General features: G+C 39.8%; 1 protein-coding gene across 1 annotated transcript in view; it reads left to right on the top strand.

Annotated features, from left to right (window-relative positions):
• The first annotated feature begins 4,090 nt into the window (after positions 1-4,090).
• The window catches only part of LOC143878571 (keratinocyte-associated-like protein), a 48,532-nt gene continuing 30,607 nt past the window's right edge, over positions 4,091-22,015 (top strand). Inside the window, exons 1-2 of the mRNA XM_077380842.1 lie at positions 4,091-4,273; positions 6,970-7,135. Coding sequence (XP_077236957.1) covers positions 6,980-7,135 — 156 coding nt within the window. The 5' untranslated portion in view covers positions 4,091-4,273; positions 6,970-6,979. The remainder of the gene's footprint in view (positions 4,274-6,969; positions 7,136-22,015) is intronic.

The raw sequence follows: 22,015 nt of genomic DNA, 5'->3' as shown, positions 1-22,015 counted from the left end.
GGGGCTTAAACGACCAATTTTCTTTTAGCCAGTTATTTACTGTTTTGCCCCCAAACGATCTTATCTTTGTATGAGCTATTTATACCCTATCCATGACCAACTAAACAACCTTTTGGATGATCATTTTCATATCTCTTTGAGTTTACACATTCAAATCTAAGGTTTTTAGTTTTATCCTCTTTCATGCTTTAATTTGTGCATTTGCATTTATCAAGACGATCTCCATAGGGCTTTTACTTTGCTATTCTCTTGGAGAGATTGAGAGCTTTCATCTTTGTAATCCACCTATCAAGAGGCTTTAAGAGTTTTTCTTTATTTTGTTCTTCATTGTATTGAGGGTCTATGATTCGGCCCGTTAGGAAAGGCGAATCAAGAAAAGCTACACCCAATAATAATCTTCCTTTCAATACTCATTACTTTGATTTTCAACCATGTATTGCATTTCCTTTTTCTCAATGACCTCAAACTTATATGGCCGATCATCATCAAAGTAATAGAACAAACTGATGGCATAGGAGAGCGCAGTATAGCTAAGAACAACACAATATCTATCAATTTTCCCAAGTCATATAGAGATGAGGTTAATAGTCCTTCTTTTTCTCAAGTATAGAACTGAATTTCTACCACTAAAACGATATAGACACTCTTCTTTCAATTTTGCTTAGGCGCTGTAAGAACAAACAACCTTGACATAGGTACGATACAAACAAATTGAAGTACCTTAGAGCAGTGAATAATTTGACAAAGAAAAACAAAATCAAAGAAGAGGAAGAAGTAGGAGAAAAATCATACCGATTCCCCTGCAATCTATCTCTAGAAGGAAGTAGGAGAATAATAAATCAAAACCATTAATCTAGCGGGATACAAAAACATAATCAAATAAAAAGCCAGGGAGGGAAGGGGATAATGAGAGGAAGTATAGATTTTATAAATATTTTAAAACATTTTATATTCAGAAAAAAATCTCTCTTTCCCAACAACTTGCATAAATGAGATCCCTTTTATGATGACACCGATTTTATATATCGTACACATAATCCGTAACAATGGATTCTTAGAAACTCTTATGTTTGATTTTAATTTCTAAAATAGAATTTTCTGGGTATTTATTTGGTTTAGTGGATGAGTTTCTGAAATTGAGTTGGGAACAGAAAATGGCTATCATTTGATCGAACCACACTATTTTCTTAGTATTTTGATTTGCAGAGGTGATATTTTTTACTTTTTTATTGTTTTTCATTTTTTTGTTACTTTTTTTTACTACATATGTATTATGTGAAAATTATTTTTATACTTGATTTTGTGCAAATTATTTTGGAGACACTTCAATAATTATGTGTATGGATTCTTTGTATTATGTGCACTTTTGGTGATGATGGAACTCGGGTTCAATATATGTTACTTACGGCTATGAATTCATATCGTGTCAATTTAGCACTCAGTTTTTCAATTTAGCATTCGTTGGTTGAAAAGGGTGGTGTTGCCTTCTTGGAGATTTCTATCATTTTTTATGAAATTTAGGATCTAATTTCGGGATCGGGTATTGTGTTTATAAGCCCAAGGGTTCCAATGGGTTCAATCATTCACCTTACTTTTTTGTTTTGATGTTAACAAACCAAATTGATTAGCATTTATGGATTAATGTGCTGCTTTGAGGTGTTGTGTTGTATATAGGATTTTTATGTCATAATCACCATTACACAACTCTTCTCAACACATGGCTTGTGGATCAAGGATCAAAGGAACAAAGAGCTTGCACCTACAGTGAAGACATCCTCATTTGAAGATGTTCAAGTAAAGAAGCTCATCATGAAGATTCCACAAGTTCTCAACAAGTGTCAAGAAGGAGCTTGGAGTTGAACATGCCTTGGTGGCCTTCTCATGCAATATTGAAGATGTCCAAGAGATGGAGGAAGCCACATGATCAGAAGAAAGTTGAAAAGTTCGCTCCCAATTCAAGGATGTCCAAGAAAGTGAGGAGGAGCCAAGCAATCAAAGAAGACTCAGGGTTATCGTTTTTAGATTGTATTTGGAGTCCTCTTGTTTTAAGTACTTGCACTTTTAAAGGTTTTCAAAATGGTTTTCATAATTAATTTTAACATCCTTGAAAACCATCAACAGTCCTCAAAATATGTTAGAAAACCTTGGACAAAAGCCCAAAGACTATGGCCCAAAGTCCCTAAGATTTTAACTTTAAAATAAACTTTTAAACAGGATCAGTCGACCCGGGTTCCCCGCGCGACCGCCGCAAGGTGGCTGGAAATCTAGCACTTGCCAAAACATAGCCCCGGGTGACCGCGGAGGTGTTCTTAGAAATCCAGAAACACTCCATCATGGTCGGGTCGATCGACCGTGGATAGGAAACTGGACAAAAATATAAAAGTCCAGGTAGCCCTCGCCGGGCGACTGCCATGACTCCGTCGACCATGCCGGTTTGAAATTTGAAAATAAAAAGAGAGCTCCCGATAGGGCGGGCGACCGCGACACCTCGGTCGACCGCGCCGGTATCAAAAAGTTTCTGTTGGGGCTCAAACGACTAGATTTTTCTAACCCAGTTTATTACGATTTTACCCCTAAACGGTCATATCTTTGTATGGGCTATTTATACCCTATTATAACCCAACTAAACAACCTTTTGACAAATCATTTTCAAATCCTTTGAGCCTAAACTTGCAAATCTAAGGTTCTTTAGTTTTATCCTCTTTATGCTTTAATTTGTGCATTTTTCATTTCTCAAGAGGATCTCCATAGGCTTCATCTTTGCTATCTTTTGGAGAGTTTATGTGAGCTATTATCTTTTTAATCCGCCTATTAAGAGGCTTGAGAGTTTTTTTTTTTCTTTGTTCTTCATTGTACTTGAAGGTCTCCTATTCGGCCAGGTAAGAAAGGTGAATCAACTTCATTCAGAGGGGTTTTCACTTCAGCCTTTGAAGAAGAAGCATGATTGTAAGAGGGTCTTGGATTTGGCCCTATAGCAAAGGAGAATCCGAAGCGAAAAGGGTTTGTTCCCTTGGAGGTGAACGTCTTCCCAAAAAACTGGACTTCCTATATATAGCAAGTGGGGAGGATATGTTTGCATCCTACAATCTCTCTCTCAATAGTGTTTCTACTTTCTACACATAAATCTCTCTCTCTCTCTCTCTCTCTCTCTCTCTCAACAAAAGGGTCTAGATCATCCAATCAAGGTGTCCTTATCGGCATCTGGCCACACTTATATTTATAATTTAAATTAACAAAACATTTCACATACAAGCATGATCTAATAACTGTCTTTTTCCACACGATATCTACAGAAAGTATATAATATCTAAATCTAGGATGAGTTTGAATTACTGGAATTAGCCGTTGGAATCTGCATCCTATTCCAATTCCACCTGGTTCTGGTGTTTGGATTAAAAAATGAACAAAATTAATGGCAGAAATGAAACCGGGATGGAATTAATGGGGGAAATGCCAAAATCTATTTTCCACCCGAAGTAGAGGTATTCCGATTCTACTTCAGTAGGAACAAAATGTTAAATTTTTTATTTTCATTTTTCCCATTGCTGTTCTAGGGAATTGGAATAAGAATAGATAGATGCCAATTTCAATTCCTGATACTCTACTTGAAAAACTATCCCAGCTCGAGTCAGGATTTTATGCGAAATCCCGATCCAGGAAGTGGTAAGTGGAGCATGTATTCACCGCTCAGTCGGATATACTCCTGATTTTTCAATTGAAATGACAGAAATACCCGTGCATCGCACGGGACTGCGACTAATATTATTAGATTAGATGGCCTTGAGAACTGGTTAAATTATAAAAGACAGGGTGAGCTCGTCGTGTTATTAAAACATGGTACTGGGAATATCAGTTGCCTTTTTTAATAAGGGAAAGGATATTCCTCCCCTCGCCCCTTTCTGACGGATAAATTCCACCCTTTAACGTTATTCGTTAAGTTTTAAAGGAAAAAAAACATTACAGGGGGTGAATTTATCCTCGACCAGTGAACAAATCTCACAGAAACCGTCAGTTGGGGGGTGATTTTATCTGTTTTAGTGGGGGGGGGGGGGGGATATCATTTCCCTTTAATAAAGGTCCAGTTTTACTTTTAACGCCCTCAAAAACCCTAATCCCCCGATCCGAACCCTCCTAGTTCCACAGAAGGACCGAAAAATCGAGCGATCGTATTTCTAGAATCGAAAATATCTGTTGTTTCTGCAGCCTTCGGTGTCCTCCTTCCTATTCATTTCAAAGCGAGAGAAAAACCATCTCTGCTGGAGTTAAAATCACGGTACTTGTTCTCCATATTACATATTTTCCGTTCATTACGTTTAATGCCTGATATTTTTTTTTTATGTTCTGGGCAATGGATCCTCGTCATTTTGTCCTCGGATTCTATTGTCTTTTGTTTCGGATGTCCGAGAAACCCTTACTCTGTTTGATTGTTCTATCAGTAACTTCAATTGATTTATTTGTATCTTCTTTGGCATGTTCTTTTAGAGATTGATCTGTGTTGTTTTTTTCACTTTTATTGATTCTGCTTATAATTTGGAGTGCAATCGGTCATACAGAGCTGAGAACTCTTAAATAATTATATCTCATTTAGGTTCTCTTTTTCTATATCCATTTATATGTGCCTGTTCGGGTGAGGGGAGATATTAGTTCAAACGTATTGTTTCAAATTAGGGCTAATGAGATTTGGAAGTCATGTAGGGAAAATCTGTGTTTATGACCGAATTTTAGGGTTTTGGTTTTCTTTGATGATGACTTCCGATTTCTTTTCTTTTTTTTCAATATACATTGTGGTTAAAGTTTCTGATAACCTTACGCGTGGAGTAGAAATTTATAGAAAATGCAAAGTTTGAAAAAGTTGTTGATCGTGTTGGAACTTTAGGTGTTTCAAGTTAGTTTGGTGTGGCCCCCGGTACCTAGTCCTGACTCCAATTTTACTAGAAATCGGCTGACATTTCTTATGGAATTGGTGAGTTTTTCATTGAGGTTTATTGTTCATTTTAGAGAGTAGAAAACCATGTTCTGGCTTGTTTTTAGAAGGAGCTTACCTATAGTACTAAAAAGTTTTAGCCCTCTAATAGTATTCACATACTTCTATTGACTCTTGAAATATGCTCTTTTAATTGGGTAGTGTCTCCTCTTGCGATTAGTTTATTTCAATTGACCCAGATTATCTTAGTTCAAGTAGTTGGAGCTACTTTACCATGAGATCATCCAATCCCCATGGAGCCAAAGCATAGATGAGGCATTCCCCTCATCGCCATCCCTGGAAGCTGGAAGGTCTAGGAGTAGAACTCATATTTACATTAAAAAATAGAGATGACAAAAAGAATCGATGGGAAGAATCTATGTTACATGGATTCTTCTAAATGGGCAAAGAATCCGTGTCGGACACGTCTCGAGTTCCAATACTTCAGGATTCTCTAAGATACTTCTAGATCTCTTTTATCCTGTTTCTCCTGAATGCTACGACCACAAGTTTACAATTACTGCATATTTTGAGTTTTATCCATCCTAATAGTAAGCATCTTAAATGGGAATAAAATATTAGATCTACTTAACCAATTAAATATGTTCAATAGATTTCTTATTATATTCATATAATTATATAAAAAATAACTCGATAACCCGTGCCAGATTCCAACACTCGTATCCGTATTCATGCAACATTGGGAAGAATTGACACGTCACTTCAAACTCATGTAAGAGAAGCTTTGAGAGGCATCTAGCATGACTTCAGCAGGAACTAATAGGGGGAGTAGTTGTGGGCGAGGAAGGAGTGTTGATTCCATAAATTAATTTTAGGCATCCAACGTTTCCCACTGAAAAATGGCTAAAATAAGGATCGAATACATTTTAGTCGTTTCATACAGACTAGTATTTTGACCGGAACAGAAAGATCTAGCTGTTCTTGGTAGAATGGAATAGGTTGACTACTTAAGCTTGGATTCATGAGAGTTAATATCATCAAAATATAATTTCATGCCATTCATGTTGCTATATACTTGAACGTTATCTATGTTTTATCTGTAAAAGATAAAAAAAGAATGATATTAATTTCACCTTTCAAAACCCCCTATGTTGTTTTAGCCATAATATAATGCTTTCTTCTTTTCTATTCATACTTATAATTTTGGGAAAATTACATATACACCCCCTGTGGTTTGGCCATTTCCGCTTTAAACCCTGTGGTTTGGAAGTTACCAACGACACCCCCTCAACTTTCTGGCATTTTTAAGTAGACCCCCTCCATTGACGGTCTGTTAGTTTAACCTGACGAAATGACTAAAACTAACCATGGTTAATATTATGAGGGCAAAAATACCCTCATTTTAAGCCATTTGCAGAGGGAATAGGGTTACACCCTTTCCCACAGCCGCCATCATCACCTCCGGCCACAGCCGCTGTCGCCACCGCCGCCGCTGCCTCCGCCACAGACAACGAAAACCCACTCCATGTAGGGTTTTTGTGCAAAGCATGAAATGATGTGAATGAAGACAAATAAAAACCCTAAATTGAGGGTTTTTGTTGATAAATAAACGAGGGTTTGAATCAAACCCTAATTTTCAGTTTTCACATGTGAAAACCCTAATTTTTAGTTTGAGAAGATGAGGGCATTATAGTCATTTCCTCCTCTCCGTCCCCTCCGTCACGTTAAAAAAACCTTGAGGGGGTGTCGTTGGTAACTTCCAAACCACAGGGTTTAAAGCGGAAAATGGCCAAACCACAGGGGCTGTATATGTAATTTTCCTTATAATTTTCGCTTACATTTGTATTTTCATTATTGTAGCTTTAAATAATTTTTACATCTTACATTGGGTAATACTATAATCTTGGAATTTGAAGCTCAACAATTCAGTGTCTTGTGTTTATATGGTTTCTTATTATTACAATTTCTTGATTGTATGTTCATGTTTAATTGTGTTTATGATCTATTTTGTGACTCTCTCATGCTGTATCTTGGTTTTTTTGCAGTTTTGAGTTCATGGCAGGATCAGGAAGCTCCATGCTATATTCATTCCTTCTATTCATCATTATTCTCTCACTTCAGGAAATGTATAGAGGGAAGCTGGCATCATCAGAATTATTTACAATACTTGGGGGATTCATTAGCTCTCTTTTATTTCTTGTATTGCTAACAGTGAGTTCTCTATAGTTTCTACTGTCTATTCAATCTTCCTATAATGTGAGCATTATTAATTGTTACTTGTTTGAAAAAAAATTTGAATATGCATTTGTAAACACTCCTTTTTTTAGTTTCTTTGGCTTAAACCCTATGCTTTGTTTGCTTACTGTGGCCATCTTCCTTGCTAATGAGTTTAGTTCTTTTGTGTTTCAAACTAATGATGTTTTGCCATGGGTACCGTTGTCGGAATTTGACCAGTGTATTGACTATTAAACATGACATACTTCCAGAATGAGGGCCCGTTTGACAAACCCATTTCTAGAAGAAGATTGTAACCCTTTACAAATTCCTGAACCATAGTTTGATTATCGCCATAATTCAAAACCATAAGAGACACATCTTCTCGGTCAAGGCCTGAAGTGGCGTATTTGTTCAGCACTAGATCTGCCACAAAACCCAAAAAAGAAGTTGATTTAGCAGTTTTGGCTCTACTTCTCTAACTCAATTAGTACCTTTCTTTCGAATCAAAATCAAATTGGAATGTACTTTGTGGTACATCTTCCACTTGTGGGGCCATCTAGGGAGGAGGAGATATTTGATATCCTTGCTTTATTGCAACCCTGATGCCCAATCAAGAGGGTGATGAAGGGGCTTGATGTGTAGGAGGAGAGCGGCTCAGCAGAGGATCGAGGGTCTGATCGCACTGCCCAACCCTTGGGTAGTAGGATGAGCCGTGAGTGTTGTTGTTAGATGGCCTGTACATGGGAATGTTTTGGGAATTCCTGAAATCAAAATCCATCGTTTGGAAGAGAAAATGAGCCAGGCAAACCCCCTCAGGGGGACAAATAGCTTTGTTGGAACTTCAGGGCTGACTCTAATGAGGCAGAGATTAGAGCGGCACTTCAGGGCCTTCGATTCTTGGATAATCAAGATTTATCTAAGGTCATTATACAGGGTGATTCTCTAAATGCTATCAGATGGCTAATGGACAACAATGCTTTCCCCTGAAGATTGGCTCGCTGGATCGATGAAATTAGGGATCGTATTGGAAGATCAAAGGTTCCTTTTCAGCTTGTCAAAAGGACCGCGAATGAATAGGCAAATAAACTCGCTAGGGATGGAGTAGTGAGGAAAGAAATATGATATTTTTGATTTCCTTCTCCCTAAGAGGCTTCTGAAATTATTTTCTCTTTCCTTCTTATTTTCTTTTCCTTTTTTCTCTGAATAGTTCGGTCGGCCTTGTATTCTCTTCTCTCTATTAATCATATCTTAGCCATTCAAAAAAATAAAATAAAAATGCTTAGTTGGAATCAACCCACCTTGAGCAGGCCTAGCTTGACACTAGTATTCTGAAGAAGGGCAGCTCCTACAACCTTGGTGAAGATATCCGCTAGTTGATGAGACGGAGGAACATATGGAAGAGATAATGTGAGCATTAAACCTATCTATACTTCCATTTAATTATTCTTCATTTCAAAAACTCATATGCAGCCTATCGGGTTCTTCGTAGGAGGAAGAGAAATCAGGTCCCATATGTGATTCTACTGAAGGGCTCCAATCTCCTCCAGGATAACCGCCTTCCAGGCAGAATAATGACTCAATCCATTATGAATAGTGTGAGGAATGTTGACAGAGTCAACCACAACAGTAAAAGCCTTGTAAGAAGGGGAAACACATTGATATGACACTTACTTGGAAAGTAGATGCTCAATAACACAACTACGCACCCCTCACGAAGAGCAGCAGGAAGGTATAGATAGACAACACTAGAGGCATCATTAAAACAACTGTAAACCCAAGTGGAGCGAGAGTAATCTTCAATAAATGGTATAAAGTAACAAAAAACATGGTTTTAAATTCCCACTGAAACAGACATGAAAAGACCGAAATATTTTCATTTTCATCCCCATTGAAATCGAAAGCGAAGCGCATAAACCTAAATCATAAGTGTAATATTTATATGATTTGCGTGCAAAATTTAGTGCGTGTATTATATATATATATATGAATTACATGTTAAACTTGATATGTACTAAATTATCAAATATGCGCGATGGTGCCAGTCACTGTCATTGGGCGTTCGATGTTTTTAAACCGTTATGGATGATTGTCTTGCTTATATATGTTGGTTCTAACTTCTAAGTGTCGTTTCGAAAAAAAAATGTGAAAAAAGTTTCAAAGTGTGTATTTATGCTTATTCTAGCATTTCCTAAAGTTTCATCTTTAAATTGTATCATTTGCATATGTTTCTGTATGTTTCGTTGAATTTACAGGATTTCCATCGAAATTTCCAGCGAAACGTTTCATTTCCGTGGCTACCGAAACCGAAATTCAAAACCTTGATGAAAACCATCAAATAGTAAGGGAAGGACCCAAACATCAGAATGTACCAAATCAAAATGGGATGTACACCTATGCTCGTGAGGTGAGTAAGGAGTGCGTACATGCTCACACATCTCAAAAATATCACATTGAAATTTAACAGTTATAAAATGATTTCAATTAAGTTACAATAGAAAGTAGAGAATGAAACCCTACATGTCCTAATCTGGCGTGCCGCGTGCCACAAATAAAGAATTGCACGACTAGCTACAACAGGAATTGAAAAGCTAGAAACAAAAGATAGAATGATCCCCAGTGGAATTTGCAATAGCTACAGTCGAACCGTTAGGTTCCATATCAAAATAGTAGATTCCTCTCTCAATGCCTGTACCAATCGGCGTCCTCATAGTAAGCTTCTGAAACAGATAATGTTAAGGGGAGAAAATCACAGGACAGTTTAATTGTTTTGCAATACTTCTAATGGAAAGAAGAATAGGAGTCAAACATGAAAATATACAAGACATTAGACAGACAAAAAAAGGAGATATGTTGATGGTTCCTACTCTTAGTGAAATTAGTACTCAAGGCAAACCCGAGGAGTTGTAGAAGGTGGCGAAGGACTCGAAGTGAAATTAGTACTCAACCATCATGTGATCGGTAGCACCTGAGTCTATGATCTGGTCAAAAGGTAGTGGAGAGGACGAGATGACTAGTGCAGAGTAATCTTTGATAGCTGGGCTCACAGCATTAGTGGTGTGGAAGGAGTGAAGGGTTCCATTGTTTCTTGATCCCAAAATCTAGCCTGGGGATCATCCACTTTCCTCTCATAGCTGCAAACGAATCGGCGACAACGATAAGAGCCAATGGACGAGGTGAAGCCGAAGAACATGGAGAAGGGCACCCAAAGGTGTCCGTCCACAGAGATCTAACAACCATGTAACAGTGATCATGAATGTGACCAGACTTGCTACAGTAACTACAATGAAGGGACAATCGACCATGACTATGATGCTCCTCTATCTTGACTCCTAGTACAGGGCTGAGAGTCAGATATGAAAGCTGTACGATTAGATGAGGCTCGTGAATTACCATGATACAAACTGAACTGGAGTGACGTGCGTTCTCAGGAAACAGAATGATACAATTCAGGAGATACATGGAACCAAGGAGTACGAATTAAACCCAAAGCCTGATGAAGAGGAAGAGGATGTGTTGGGTGAGACTCGGTCAGAGTTCAAGGCAAGAGGTAAGGAAGATAGGGTAAGGAATAAAATAACGTGGATGGCAGATTATGTGTGCTAATAAGGATGTCATCTAATGATAATTGTAATCTCAATTTGCCTCAGTCAGCAGTAGTGTCATTTAGAGAGTATAGTAGAATACTCAGCCGTATTAGTCGTATTGGTCTAGTATGTAGAAAGCAGTATAATACTCAGTTGGTTAGAATTATCTGACAGATCGTTAGGATCTGCTCTTTATAAGAGCGAGTGTAAATCAGAAAAAGGCAACGAATGAAATATTCCTTTTTCTACTTTTCTCTCTCTCTCTCTTCTTCTTCTTCTTCTTCTTCTTCCCCTGTTTTTCTGCAAGTTTGGTAAAACCCTAATAATTTCAGATTATTGGATCGTATCATTGGCGCTTTCATTGATTCTCTCCAACACCAAAAATGGCGGACAACACGAGCTCAATCTAAAATAGACGAATAACTCAAACTCCATCAGCGACAACTCAATGAGCTTCGTCTCACTCAAACTCAGCAACACGAAGAATTAGTCGCGATGATTAAGCAGTTGCAGACCAAGCAGCCAACAATCTCTTCTTCGCGTACTAATCCCAATGATCATTCTTCGAATAGTGCTGAGGAAGGACTCATTCCTTTTTCTCTGAATTTCAGCAAATTTATCCGAATGGATGTCCCTAGATTTGATTGTTCAGACCCGATTGGGTGGATATTCAAGGTAGAACAGTTTTTCAATTACTACAGTCTATCGGAAGAACAACTTTTATCAATCGCTTCCTTTCATCTCGAAGGCCCTGCTATCTCTTGGTTTCAATGGGCTAAGGCAAATAATCTATTGCATTCTTGGAAAGGATTTCTTGATTCCGTTCACTTGCGCTTCAGCCCATCCCTTTATGAAGATCATAAAGGCGAATTATCCAAACTTCTTCAAACTTCTTCCGTTGAAGATTACCAGACCCGATTTGAAGAAAGGTCCAACAAGGTTAGCGGTCTTTCGGAAGCTTTTCTCATCAGTTTTTTCTTCTCAGGCCTTAAACCAGAATTGAAAAGAGAATTGCTCGTCCAACAACCTTCATCTCTGTTGCAAACATTTTCGCTTGCCCGAATTTATGAGCAAAAATACGATGAGTTGCGAAAATCATGGAAACCAGCATGGCCTAAACCTTTCGGTGGCCCGGGTTTGTTACCGACCCCACCCACTCCTCCGGCAAAAGCAATCACAGCGACACCATTGCGACAGATTCCACTACGTACAAGACAGTTAACTAAGGAGGAAATGAAATCAAAAAGGGAAAAAGAGGTCTGCTACTTCTGTGATGATAAATACTCTCCAGGGCATGATTGTCGACGGCGCTTATATCATCTTTCCGCCATTGACGGCGACCCAGAAATACCATTGGAGGATGATCTGGCTATTGCACAACCAGATATCGCTGACGAGTTACCGGGTGAAAATTCTGTTGAAATTAGCTTTTACGCTCTTGTGGGACAACAGAACCCAAATTCAATCCGAATTACCGGGGTAAGCGCTCACCATTCTGTTCATGTTTTGATTGATAGTGGTTCTACCCATAACTTTGTTAAAGAAAAAATTGCCCAATTGTTGAATTGGCCAATTATCCCTATAGCTCCTTTCAAAGTTCTCATCGGTAATGGAGATTCATTAATCTGCAATAAGAAGTGTAGTAATGTCAAACTTTCTCTCCAAACACATGAGTTTCCATTTGACCTCTTCATTTTACCTATAAAGGGAGCCGATGTAATCTTGGGCATACAATGGCTAGCGGAATTGGGTCCTATTCTAACAAACTACAAGGTTTCAACAATGGAGTTTCACTGGAAGGGACAACCAGTTAAACTGGTAGGGGAAGCTGCCTTGAACCCTTCACCCCTCAAACCTGCTCATCTCAAGGGCTTATCCAAGACTAATTCCATTGCTTCCTGTTTCACTCTAATCCGCCTTGAAAGTCATTTTGACATTTGTTCTTCATCAATCCCATCTTCTACTGAAAATAAACCCGACTTCCCAACTTCCATTTCCGACCTGTTGCAACAATTTCATGAGGTGTTTCAACCTCCAAAAGGACTTCCCCCTCATAGAGATTGGGACCATCAAATACATCTTCTTCCAGGGTCAAATCCAGTAAATGTTAAACCCTACCGATATCCCCATTTCCAAAAGTCTGAGATTGAAAGACTGGTTCAAGATATGCTAAATAGTCCTTACTAGTCCCCTGCCCTCTTAGTTAAAAAAAGGACAACACATGGCGTTTTTGTGTTGATTATAGGGCTCTCAATGCCATCACTGTTAAAGACCGGTTTCCAATCCCTACAATTGATGAACTCATGGACGAACTACATGGTGCAAAGGTATTTTCCAAATTGGATCTCAGATCTGGCTATCATCAGATTAGGATGAAAACAGAGGATTGCACAAAAACCGCATTTCGCACTCATGAAGGACACTATGAGTTTCTCGTAATGCACTGTGGCCTTACCAATGCACCCTCTACGTTTCAGAATACCATGAACTTGATTTTTAAACCATTTCTCCGCCAGTTTGTCATCGTCTTCTTCTACGATATACTCATCTATAGTCAAACGATGCAGCCTCACATCCAACATTTAGCATCTGTTTTACAATGCTTGGCTACCAACAAACTATTTGCGAATATGGCTAAATGTCAATTTTGCCAATTTAAAATTGACTATTTAGGCCATATAGTGTCAGGCATGGGCGTTCAACCGGATCCAAACAAAGTGAAAGCAATGCAATGTTGGCCACAACCTCTCAATCTGAAACAACTGAGAGGATTTCTAGGCCTGACGGGCTACTATAGAAGGTTTGTTCAACATTATGCTTCAGTGGCCTCTCCCCTCACCAACCTCTTAAAAAAGGGTTCATTCCAATGGTCCCCAGACGCTCAAATCGGATTTCATAAGTTCAAATTACTGATGACTCAGGTTCCAGTTTTAGCTTTACCAGATTTTTTTAAGGAATTTGTTCTCGAAACTGATGCTTCCAGCATTGCAATTGGGGCTGTCTTAATGCAACAACGACACCCTATTGCTTATTTCAGCAAGAAAATGTTGCCCTCAATGTCTGTAGCCTCAGCATATGTCAAGGAACTGTTTGCTATTACAGAAGCAGTTAAAAAATGGCGACAATATCTGTTGGGAAGAAAGTTCATTATTTATACAGATCATCGAAGCCTCAAAAATCTCATGAATCAGGTTATTCAAACCCTGGCGCAACATCAATATTTGTGTAAACTATTGGGTTATGACTACTCGATCATTTACAAAGCCGGCAAAGACAACCAGGTAGCTGATGCCTTATCCAGGGTAGAAGAAACATCGTGCCCCTCCAATTCCTCCACAAGCCAACTGCATATGGCTATCTCCAAACCAATTTCGATATCACAACCCAGCTTCAATTGGAGAATTCTACTGATCCCGAGTTGTTAGAGAAACAGAATCAAATTCAAAGTGGCGTAGCAGCACCGGAATTTACATTGAAGAATGGCCTCATATACCATAAGCAAAGTTTATTTCTCAGTTCCACTTCCCCACTCCGACACCAAATTATGCACGAATTTCATAATACTCCACAAGCAGGTCATGGTGGAACTCTTCGCACCCTCTTATGGATTTCTGCTAGCTTCTTTTGGGAAAATCTGCGGGAAGATGTCAAACAGTTTGTCAGAAACTGCCTGGTATGTCAACAGACCAAGTAAGTATTCCACATCACCTCCGATGGGGTTATTACAACCGTTGCCGATTCCTCAGTTGATTTGGGATGATGTCACTATGGACTTCATTACCGGATTACCTCCATCAAATGGCTGCACTACCATTTTAGTTGTCATTGACAGATTATCAAAATACGCTCACCTGGGAGCATTACCAACAACGTACAATGCAGTCAAAGTAGCAAAGTTGTTCACAGAAATGGTAATCAAATTGCATGGTCTTCCCAAATCCATTGTTTCAGACAGAGATCCAATTTTTATCAGCCACTTCTGGTCCGCACTATTCAAATTGAGTGGAACTTCACTACGTCTATCATCAGCGTACCATCCCCAAACCGATGGTCAATCTGAAGTTTTAAACCGCTGTGTTGAGCAATATCTCAGGGCTTTTTCACAAGAAAGTCCAAGGCAATGGCATTCCTACCTCCCATGGGCGGAATATTCTTACAACACTTCTTTCCATACAGCAATCAAAATGACTCCTTTTGAAGCTGTTTACGGGCGTCAACCTCCATCGATTTCACCATATATTCCAGGCTCTTCTGCTGTGAAGCTGTTGACACTGAGCTCAAACAAAGAGATGATATACTGACCAAACTTAAACTTAACTTGAGTCAAGCTCAATCACGGATGAAATGTTTAGTGGACCAAAAGAGGCTTGACAAACAGTTTGAAGTTGGCAATTGGGTTTTACTTAAGTTGCAACCCTATCGCCAACAATCGATGGCTCACAGAGTTTCTCAGAAATTAAGTAAACAGTTCTATGGCCCTTACCAGATTGAAGAAAAAGTGGGAAAGGTAGCATACAAATTGACACTCCCTGAAGGTAGCAGAATTCATCCTGTTTTTCATATTTCCCTGCTGAAACCATTTCATGGTCCCCTACCCCAATCAGTTTGTGATTTGCCTGACCTGAGTTTCAATAATCGTCCCCTTATTTCACCCATAGCAATTGTGGGCACCAGGACTGTTTTAAAAGGAGAAGAACCTATAAAACAGGCCCTTATTCAGTGGAAAGGACTACTTCCTGAAGACACTTCCTGGGAGACTTTGGCTGACCTACAATTGGATTATCCCGATTTGAACCTTGAGGACAAGGTTATTTTTGATGGGGAAGGCAATGATACAATTCAGGAGATACATGGAACCAAGGAGTATGGATTAAACCCAAAGCCTGATGAAGAGGAAGAGGATGTGTTGGGTGAGACTCGGTCAGAGTTCAAGGCAAGAGGTAAGGAAGATAGGGTAAGGCATAAACCAAGGTGGATGGCAGATTATGTGTGCTAATAAGGATGTCATCTAATGATAATTGTAATCTCAATTTGCCTCAGTCAGCAGTAGTGTCATTTAGAGAGTATAGTAGAATACTCAGCCATATTAGTCGTATTGGTCTAGTATGTAGAAAGCAGTATGATACTCAGTTGGTTAGAATTATCTGACAGATAGTTAGGATCTGCTCTTTATAAGAGCGAGTGTAAATTAGAAAAAGGCAACGAATGAAATATTCCTGTTTCTACTTTTCTCTCTCTTCGTCTTCTTCTTCTTCTTCTTCTTCTTCCCCTGTTTTTCTCCAAGTTTGGTAAAACCCTAATAATTTCAGATCATTGGATCGTATCACAGAATGCCATAGATGGTGCTGAGAGGAGGAATAGGTCGAGAGAGAATATTCCATGTCTGCTCAAACTCAGGGCAAATTCCATGGTAGGTATGAATATGCCGTCATTCTTCCCGTTTGGCTATAAAAGTTGCATTCTATGAAGTGAAATCTGAGAGAGGCTTATAGTGACTCGACTCAATCCGCATACTCTCCAAGTCACCATCGTACTCCAATAATCCGATCTCCCTGCATGCACCTGGCAGTGCTTTGATAAAGTTGGTATAACATGTGATCATGCTCACTACAGCAAAATGTCCCAGATACCTTGTTCCATAATTCGGATGTCGACTCATAGAACATGTAGACACAATAATGGAGGGCTGCATAGAATTGAAGGGCCACTCTAAGATAATGGAGTTGTTGGCACAGTGATGCCATCTTTGGGCCTTAAGAGTGGCCCCAATAAAAGCTCCATCTTCATACGCCCTTTGACATAAAAGTCAATGGCTTTGGACCATTGCAAATAAAGTACAGAGATAATTTGATGGGAGTAATAAATGTTGGGTTATTTTCAGAAGCAAGGCTCATATGATTTTATAGTCTCAGAACCCGTTAAGAAAGAAAAAAAACTTGAGAAAGTGACTAGCAATTCAAAGGAAGAAAAGAAACTGATTTCCAAGAGTCACAAGTGATAATTACTAAGAACAATCATCCAAAACACATCCTTATATAAATAAGAAAGATGCGAGGCTCACAATATGTTTATGGAAAAAATAGTGACAGAGTAGAGTCAAATAACAAAGCAACACATTCAACTCACCTTTGAGCCAAAGATATAATCCAACTCAAAGAGCGTGGGGGGTGGGGGGGGGGGGGGGGGGGTTGGTTGTGAATGTCATAGGTGAGACTCATTTTCTTATCCAAAAACGAATTTACAGCTATCAAAAAGCAGCTTGTACATGGAGAAAATTTGAGACAATGTTGGAGTGAAAAAATGATGATCAAGTACTAGAGAGCCCCAAAACTTCCGGATGAAATCTAGAAATATGCCTGAAAGATTATAAGAAAGGCAAAATTCTTACTAACCCTTGTAAGATCCCTGCAATGAACTACAAGATTATGCTCAAGGGATGATGGTGATTAGATTAGAAACATCATTCTTGCATTCGCCCACAAAAAATAAATAAAAATCAAGCCACTCTTCTTGTGTCTGATAAACACAAAGTAGAAGCAGAAATTTTTGAACCAACTCTGATACCATGATGCTAGATGGATGGAGTCAAGGCAATCAAGCAAAAAAAATAAAATATAGAAGAGAATAAAGAGTGAGAGAGCATAGGGAGGAAATGAGCTCTTTTGCTATATATAAAGACTATCTTTTTACAAATGACTGAAATACCCTTATTGAAGGGAAACAAAGAAATAAAAGGAAATAATGTATCAAACTGCAACGAAATATACATGGACACAATAGAATACATTGGAACAGAGCTTAGGCTTGATTCAATCGACATTGGATGGTTCTTTATAGATGATAAAGGTGATGCCAAACTAGCAGTTTTAGGTGGCATTGGAAAACTGCAACTAAAGCGGCTTGCATACTTTTTGAATGGAAAGTTATTTTTTAAATTATTGCTGTGCCTGCGCTTTGTTGAATGCTAGCCCGTCAATGTCGTTTCATGGGCATTTGAGTGCAGTTGGATGCTTGGAGTTCAGCCTGTGTCGTCAATAAGGTTTTGTATTTGTCTATTGGCCTACGGTGTCCTATCATATCTGGGATTAGGCTATTTAGATAGCTGGCACTTCTTGTTCAAGAAGTGCCACTTTGGACCAACTTTACGTATTGGGCAAATGCAGAAATACGTAAAAGTAAAGAGGAATAAAGAATAGATGGGAAGGAACAAGTCAAGAACTCATAGTTACATGAAAAACATAGAAAGTAATAAACGATAGATGGGATGAAGTAGCACATTCCTTCAAAGTCCTGTAGGAGAAGCATTGAGGGGTCCTCTAACGCTTCTTTGGAAGGAACTGACAGAAATCTCTTGATAGTCATTGTCAACTTATGTTTGTGCTTTTACGAGTATGAAGATAACTTTTCATTATCTAACAGGGCTTCAGGAGGTAGTGTGTTCTCCTTTATACAAGATAACTTTTATATAAAAGAGAACATACAAAATGACCATTATGCCCTTAAGGCTAAATACACACACTTCTGACACTCCCCTCAAGCTGGAATGTATATATTATACATTCCAAGCTTGTTACAATTGTCATTTAATTTAGCATTACTTAAGGGCTTCGTGAAAACATCAGCAAGCTGGTCCACGGATTGAGTGAAGGAAACATGAATCTTGCCTCTATGTATTCTTTGGCGAATGAAGTGACAGTCAACCTCTATGTGCTTGGTTCTCTCATGGAAGACAAGATTGATGGCTATATGAATCGCAGCTTTATTGTGACAATAAAGCTGAGCTGGAGAAGATGAACGAAAACCAATCTCTAATAGGAGAGAAAGTAACCAAATAAGCTCACCATTGGTATGGGACATGGCTCGGTACTCTGCTTCGGCACTGGACTTGGAAACTATATCTTGTTTCTTACTCCTCCATGACACTAAATTGCCGCCAACAAAGGTACAATATCCAGTGGTGGATCTCTTATCTACAGGAGATCCTGCCCAATCTGCATCACAGAAGCCTTCTACCCTGATATTCCCCTGCTTCTTGAATAGGAGGCCTTTACCTGGCGCCCCTTTTAGGTAGCGAAGAATCTGAATCACTGCTGCCTAGTGTAAAGTACGGGGGGAGCTCATATGTTGGCTGACAACACCAACAGCAAATGATATATCTGGACGAGAGATTGTAAGATATACCCACCAGCCTCTTGTATTGGCCAGGGTCCTCTAATAAGTCTCCTTCTAGAAGAAGCTTCACATTTGGGTTCATGGGAACATAAGCAGGTTTCACTCCGAGATGACCCGTCTCCTAAGAAGGTCCAACACATATTTCCTCTGGGACAGGGAGATGCCTCTAGTGGAATATGCAACCTCAATGCCAAGAAAGTACCTAAGTCTGCGCAGGTCTTTGGTTGAAAATTCTTTCTGCAGGAAGGTCTTCAGCTTGTGTATCCCCACGGAATTACTGCCTGTAATGATAATGTCATCAACATATACTATCAATCGTTGCTAACTAAAGATATAGTGATTAACAGCACATTGCTTCATGCCAAAACGCATGACAGCATCGCTAAACCTCCCAAACCAAGCTCTAGGGGACTGTTTGAGGCCATATATATAGATCTTCTCAACCGACACACTGAGGAGGACATCTCCTCCTGAGCAACATACTCAGGAGGTTGTTACATATACACCATGTAGAAAGGCATTCTTGACATCTAACTGGTGCAAGTCCCACCCTTGGTTAACGGTTAGTGAAATGAGAACCTGAAATGAAGGAATCATGGCAACAGGAGAGAAGGTCTCGTTATAATCAACTCTAAAGGTTTGAGTATAACCTTTGGCAACCAACCGTGCCTTAAGGCGCTCAACAGTGCCATCAGGTAAGTGTTTAACGGCATAAACTCAGCGACGACCTACTGGCCCAGCCCCAGGAGGAAGGGGAACCAAGTCTCATGTATGATTTGCCTGAAGGGCCTCCATCTCAAGATCTATGGCCGCACCCCAACCTGGATGATCAAGAGCAGTTGGCAAGGACTGCGGCAAAGAAACAGAAGACAAAGAAGATACGAACTCTGAAACATAGGGGTGAGAGAGTCATAGGGAATAACAGAGGAAATAGGATGAATAGTACTATGAGAGCGACTACGAGAAGCAATGAGAGAATTTGGAGTAATACTAGGAGAGGGAAGAATAAGTACCTGAGAGAAGGAAGCCGTGATCTCCGGCTGAGAGAGATATGGCGCAGACTGAGGAGGAGGGGCTCCAGACTTCGACCTGGGCTGATATGTCTTCCTAGGAATGGGAGGGTTAGCCTGAGAGGCCTGTAATGAAGAAGAGGGCTCACACACAGGGGTCGACTCAGGGACCTGCAATGGAGGAGAAGGAGTAGGATCTGGAAGAACTATACGAGGAAGAGGGATATCCGAATCAAGAACTGAGGAACGATCTTAATGAGAAGTGACAAAGTAGGACTCCGACTCGAAAAAGGTAACATCGGCAGAAACAAAGGACCGACGTAAGTCAGGACTTCAACAACAGTAACCTTTTTGAGTCCGTGAGTACCTAAGAAAGATGCATCGCTCAGCCCGAGGGTTCAACTTATCTAAGCCCGGGCCAAGGATGTGGACAAAGCACACACAACCAAAAATCTGAGGGGTGAGAGGGAAAGGATCATGATGAGGACGTAACACAGCAAAGGGAGAAGAGCCACCAAGGACCGATGAAGGAATGCGGTTGGCCAAGTGGCATGTAGTGAGGATATCCTCACCCCAATAAGTTTTAGGAACCCGCATCTGAATTAGAAGTGTATGGGCTCCATCCAGTAAAGATCTCATCTTCCTTTCAGCTACACCATTTTGTTGGGAGGTGTGAGCACATGAAGATTGGTGGACAATGCCACGAGTAGAGAGGAAGTCCTGAAACCCATTCGACTGAGAGAAATATTCCCGAGCATTATCTGTGCACAAACATTTGAGGGTATATTCAAACTAAATTTGTAACCTCGGCATGAAAAGTGCGAAAAACAGAGAAAACCTCAGACCGATCCTTAAGCAAATAGACCCAAGTCATGTGAGAAAAGTCATCAATAAAGAGAACAAAATATCTATAGCAAAACATAGAGGTAGTCCTCGCGGAACCCCATACATTTGAGTACACTATATCAAAAGGGTGCGAGGCTCGACTAACAAACCTAGAAGGAAATGACACACGATTGTGTTTTCCAAGTTCACAGGCTTCGCACCGAAAAGACTGAATAGGTAAAGAATTAATAGAGGTGCGCTGTAAACGCTCAAGACATGGATGACCAAGGCAGCAGTGCCACTGATAGGCGTCAATGGGACTGTGCAAAATGGTACTGGAAGGGCCACAGTCCAGACAATAGAGCCCATCTACCTCACAACTCGAGCCAATCGTCCTCCCAATCGAAAGATCCTGAAATAAACAATAAGACGGATAAAATGAGACAGAGCAATTAAGAAGTTTAGTAAGTTGACTAACTGAAAGTAAGCTAAAAGGAGATTTGGGAACACATAGAACAGAGGATATGGTAAGACCCGGGCAAGGAGAGAGTTTCCCAATACCAGAGATGGGAGTATTACTTCCTTCAGTGAGGGTAATAGATTGAGAGGAAAGAGGACAAAAAGAACTAAGGGATGAAGAAGTACCTGTCATGTGGTTCAAGGCTCCAGAATCAATGATTCAGGAGCTCGAGCTAGTGAGAAGAGGCATGAGAGCTACGTCGCTGGGCAAAGCCGGCACTCAGAGGATGGATGGTCAGTCTGAGGCGCTGAAACTCATCGTAGTCTGCGCGAGAAAGATAAAAACCATCAGGGGGTGTGGCATGGCTAGGCTTAGAAGAGGAAGAAGCCACTGGTCAGATGTGTCGGGGCAGAGAGATGTGCTATGATACCATGTTAACTTACCAATTTTTCCAAAAGCTTAAGCTGTTGGAGAAAGGCGTTATTTATCTTTTATACTATAACACTCCCCCGCACGTGTGGCCCACTTGGCAAACACGTGGCACATGTGGTCCTACTTTGGGCCGACCATCGCATGTGGATTTTTGCTATCCGGGAGGTTTGAACTTGAGACCTTTAGCTTTGATACCATGTTGAAGGATGAAGAGAAGAAGACGGAGAAAAGAGTTGTGAGTGGGATCTCCTCCTCACTAATGTATAAAGGAGAACATACAGAATGACCACTATGCCCTTAAGGCTAAATGCACACACTTCTGACATTATTCATAGTCAATGGTGTGCAATAGGTCTCCCAAATTTGAAGCCTTATTTTGGACATCAGTCAC

This window comes from Tasmannia lanceolata, unplaced genomic scaffold, assembly GCF_043159265.1.
Source record: "Tasmannia lanceolata isolate RefF3 unplaced genomic scaffold, GAP_Taslan_0.1 ptg000006l, whole genome shotgun sequence".
Lineage (NCBI taxonomy): Eukaryota > Viridiplantae > Streptophyta > Magnoliopsida > Canellales > Winteraceae > Tasmannia > Tasmannia lanceolata.
The sequence above is the reverse complement of the archived record's forward strand: the minus strand, read 5'-3'. Positions and strand labels throughout refer to the sequence as shown.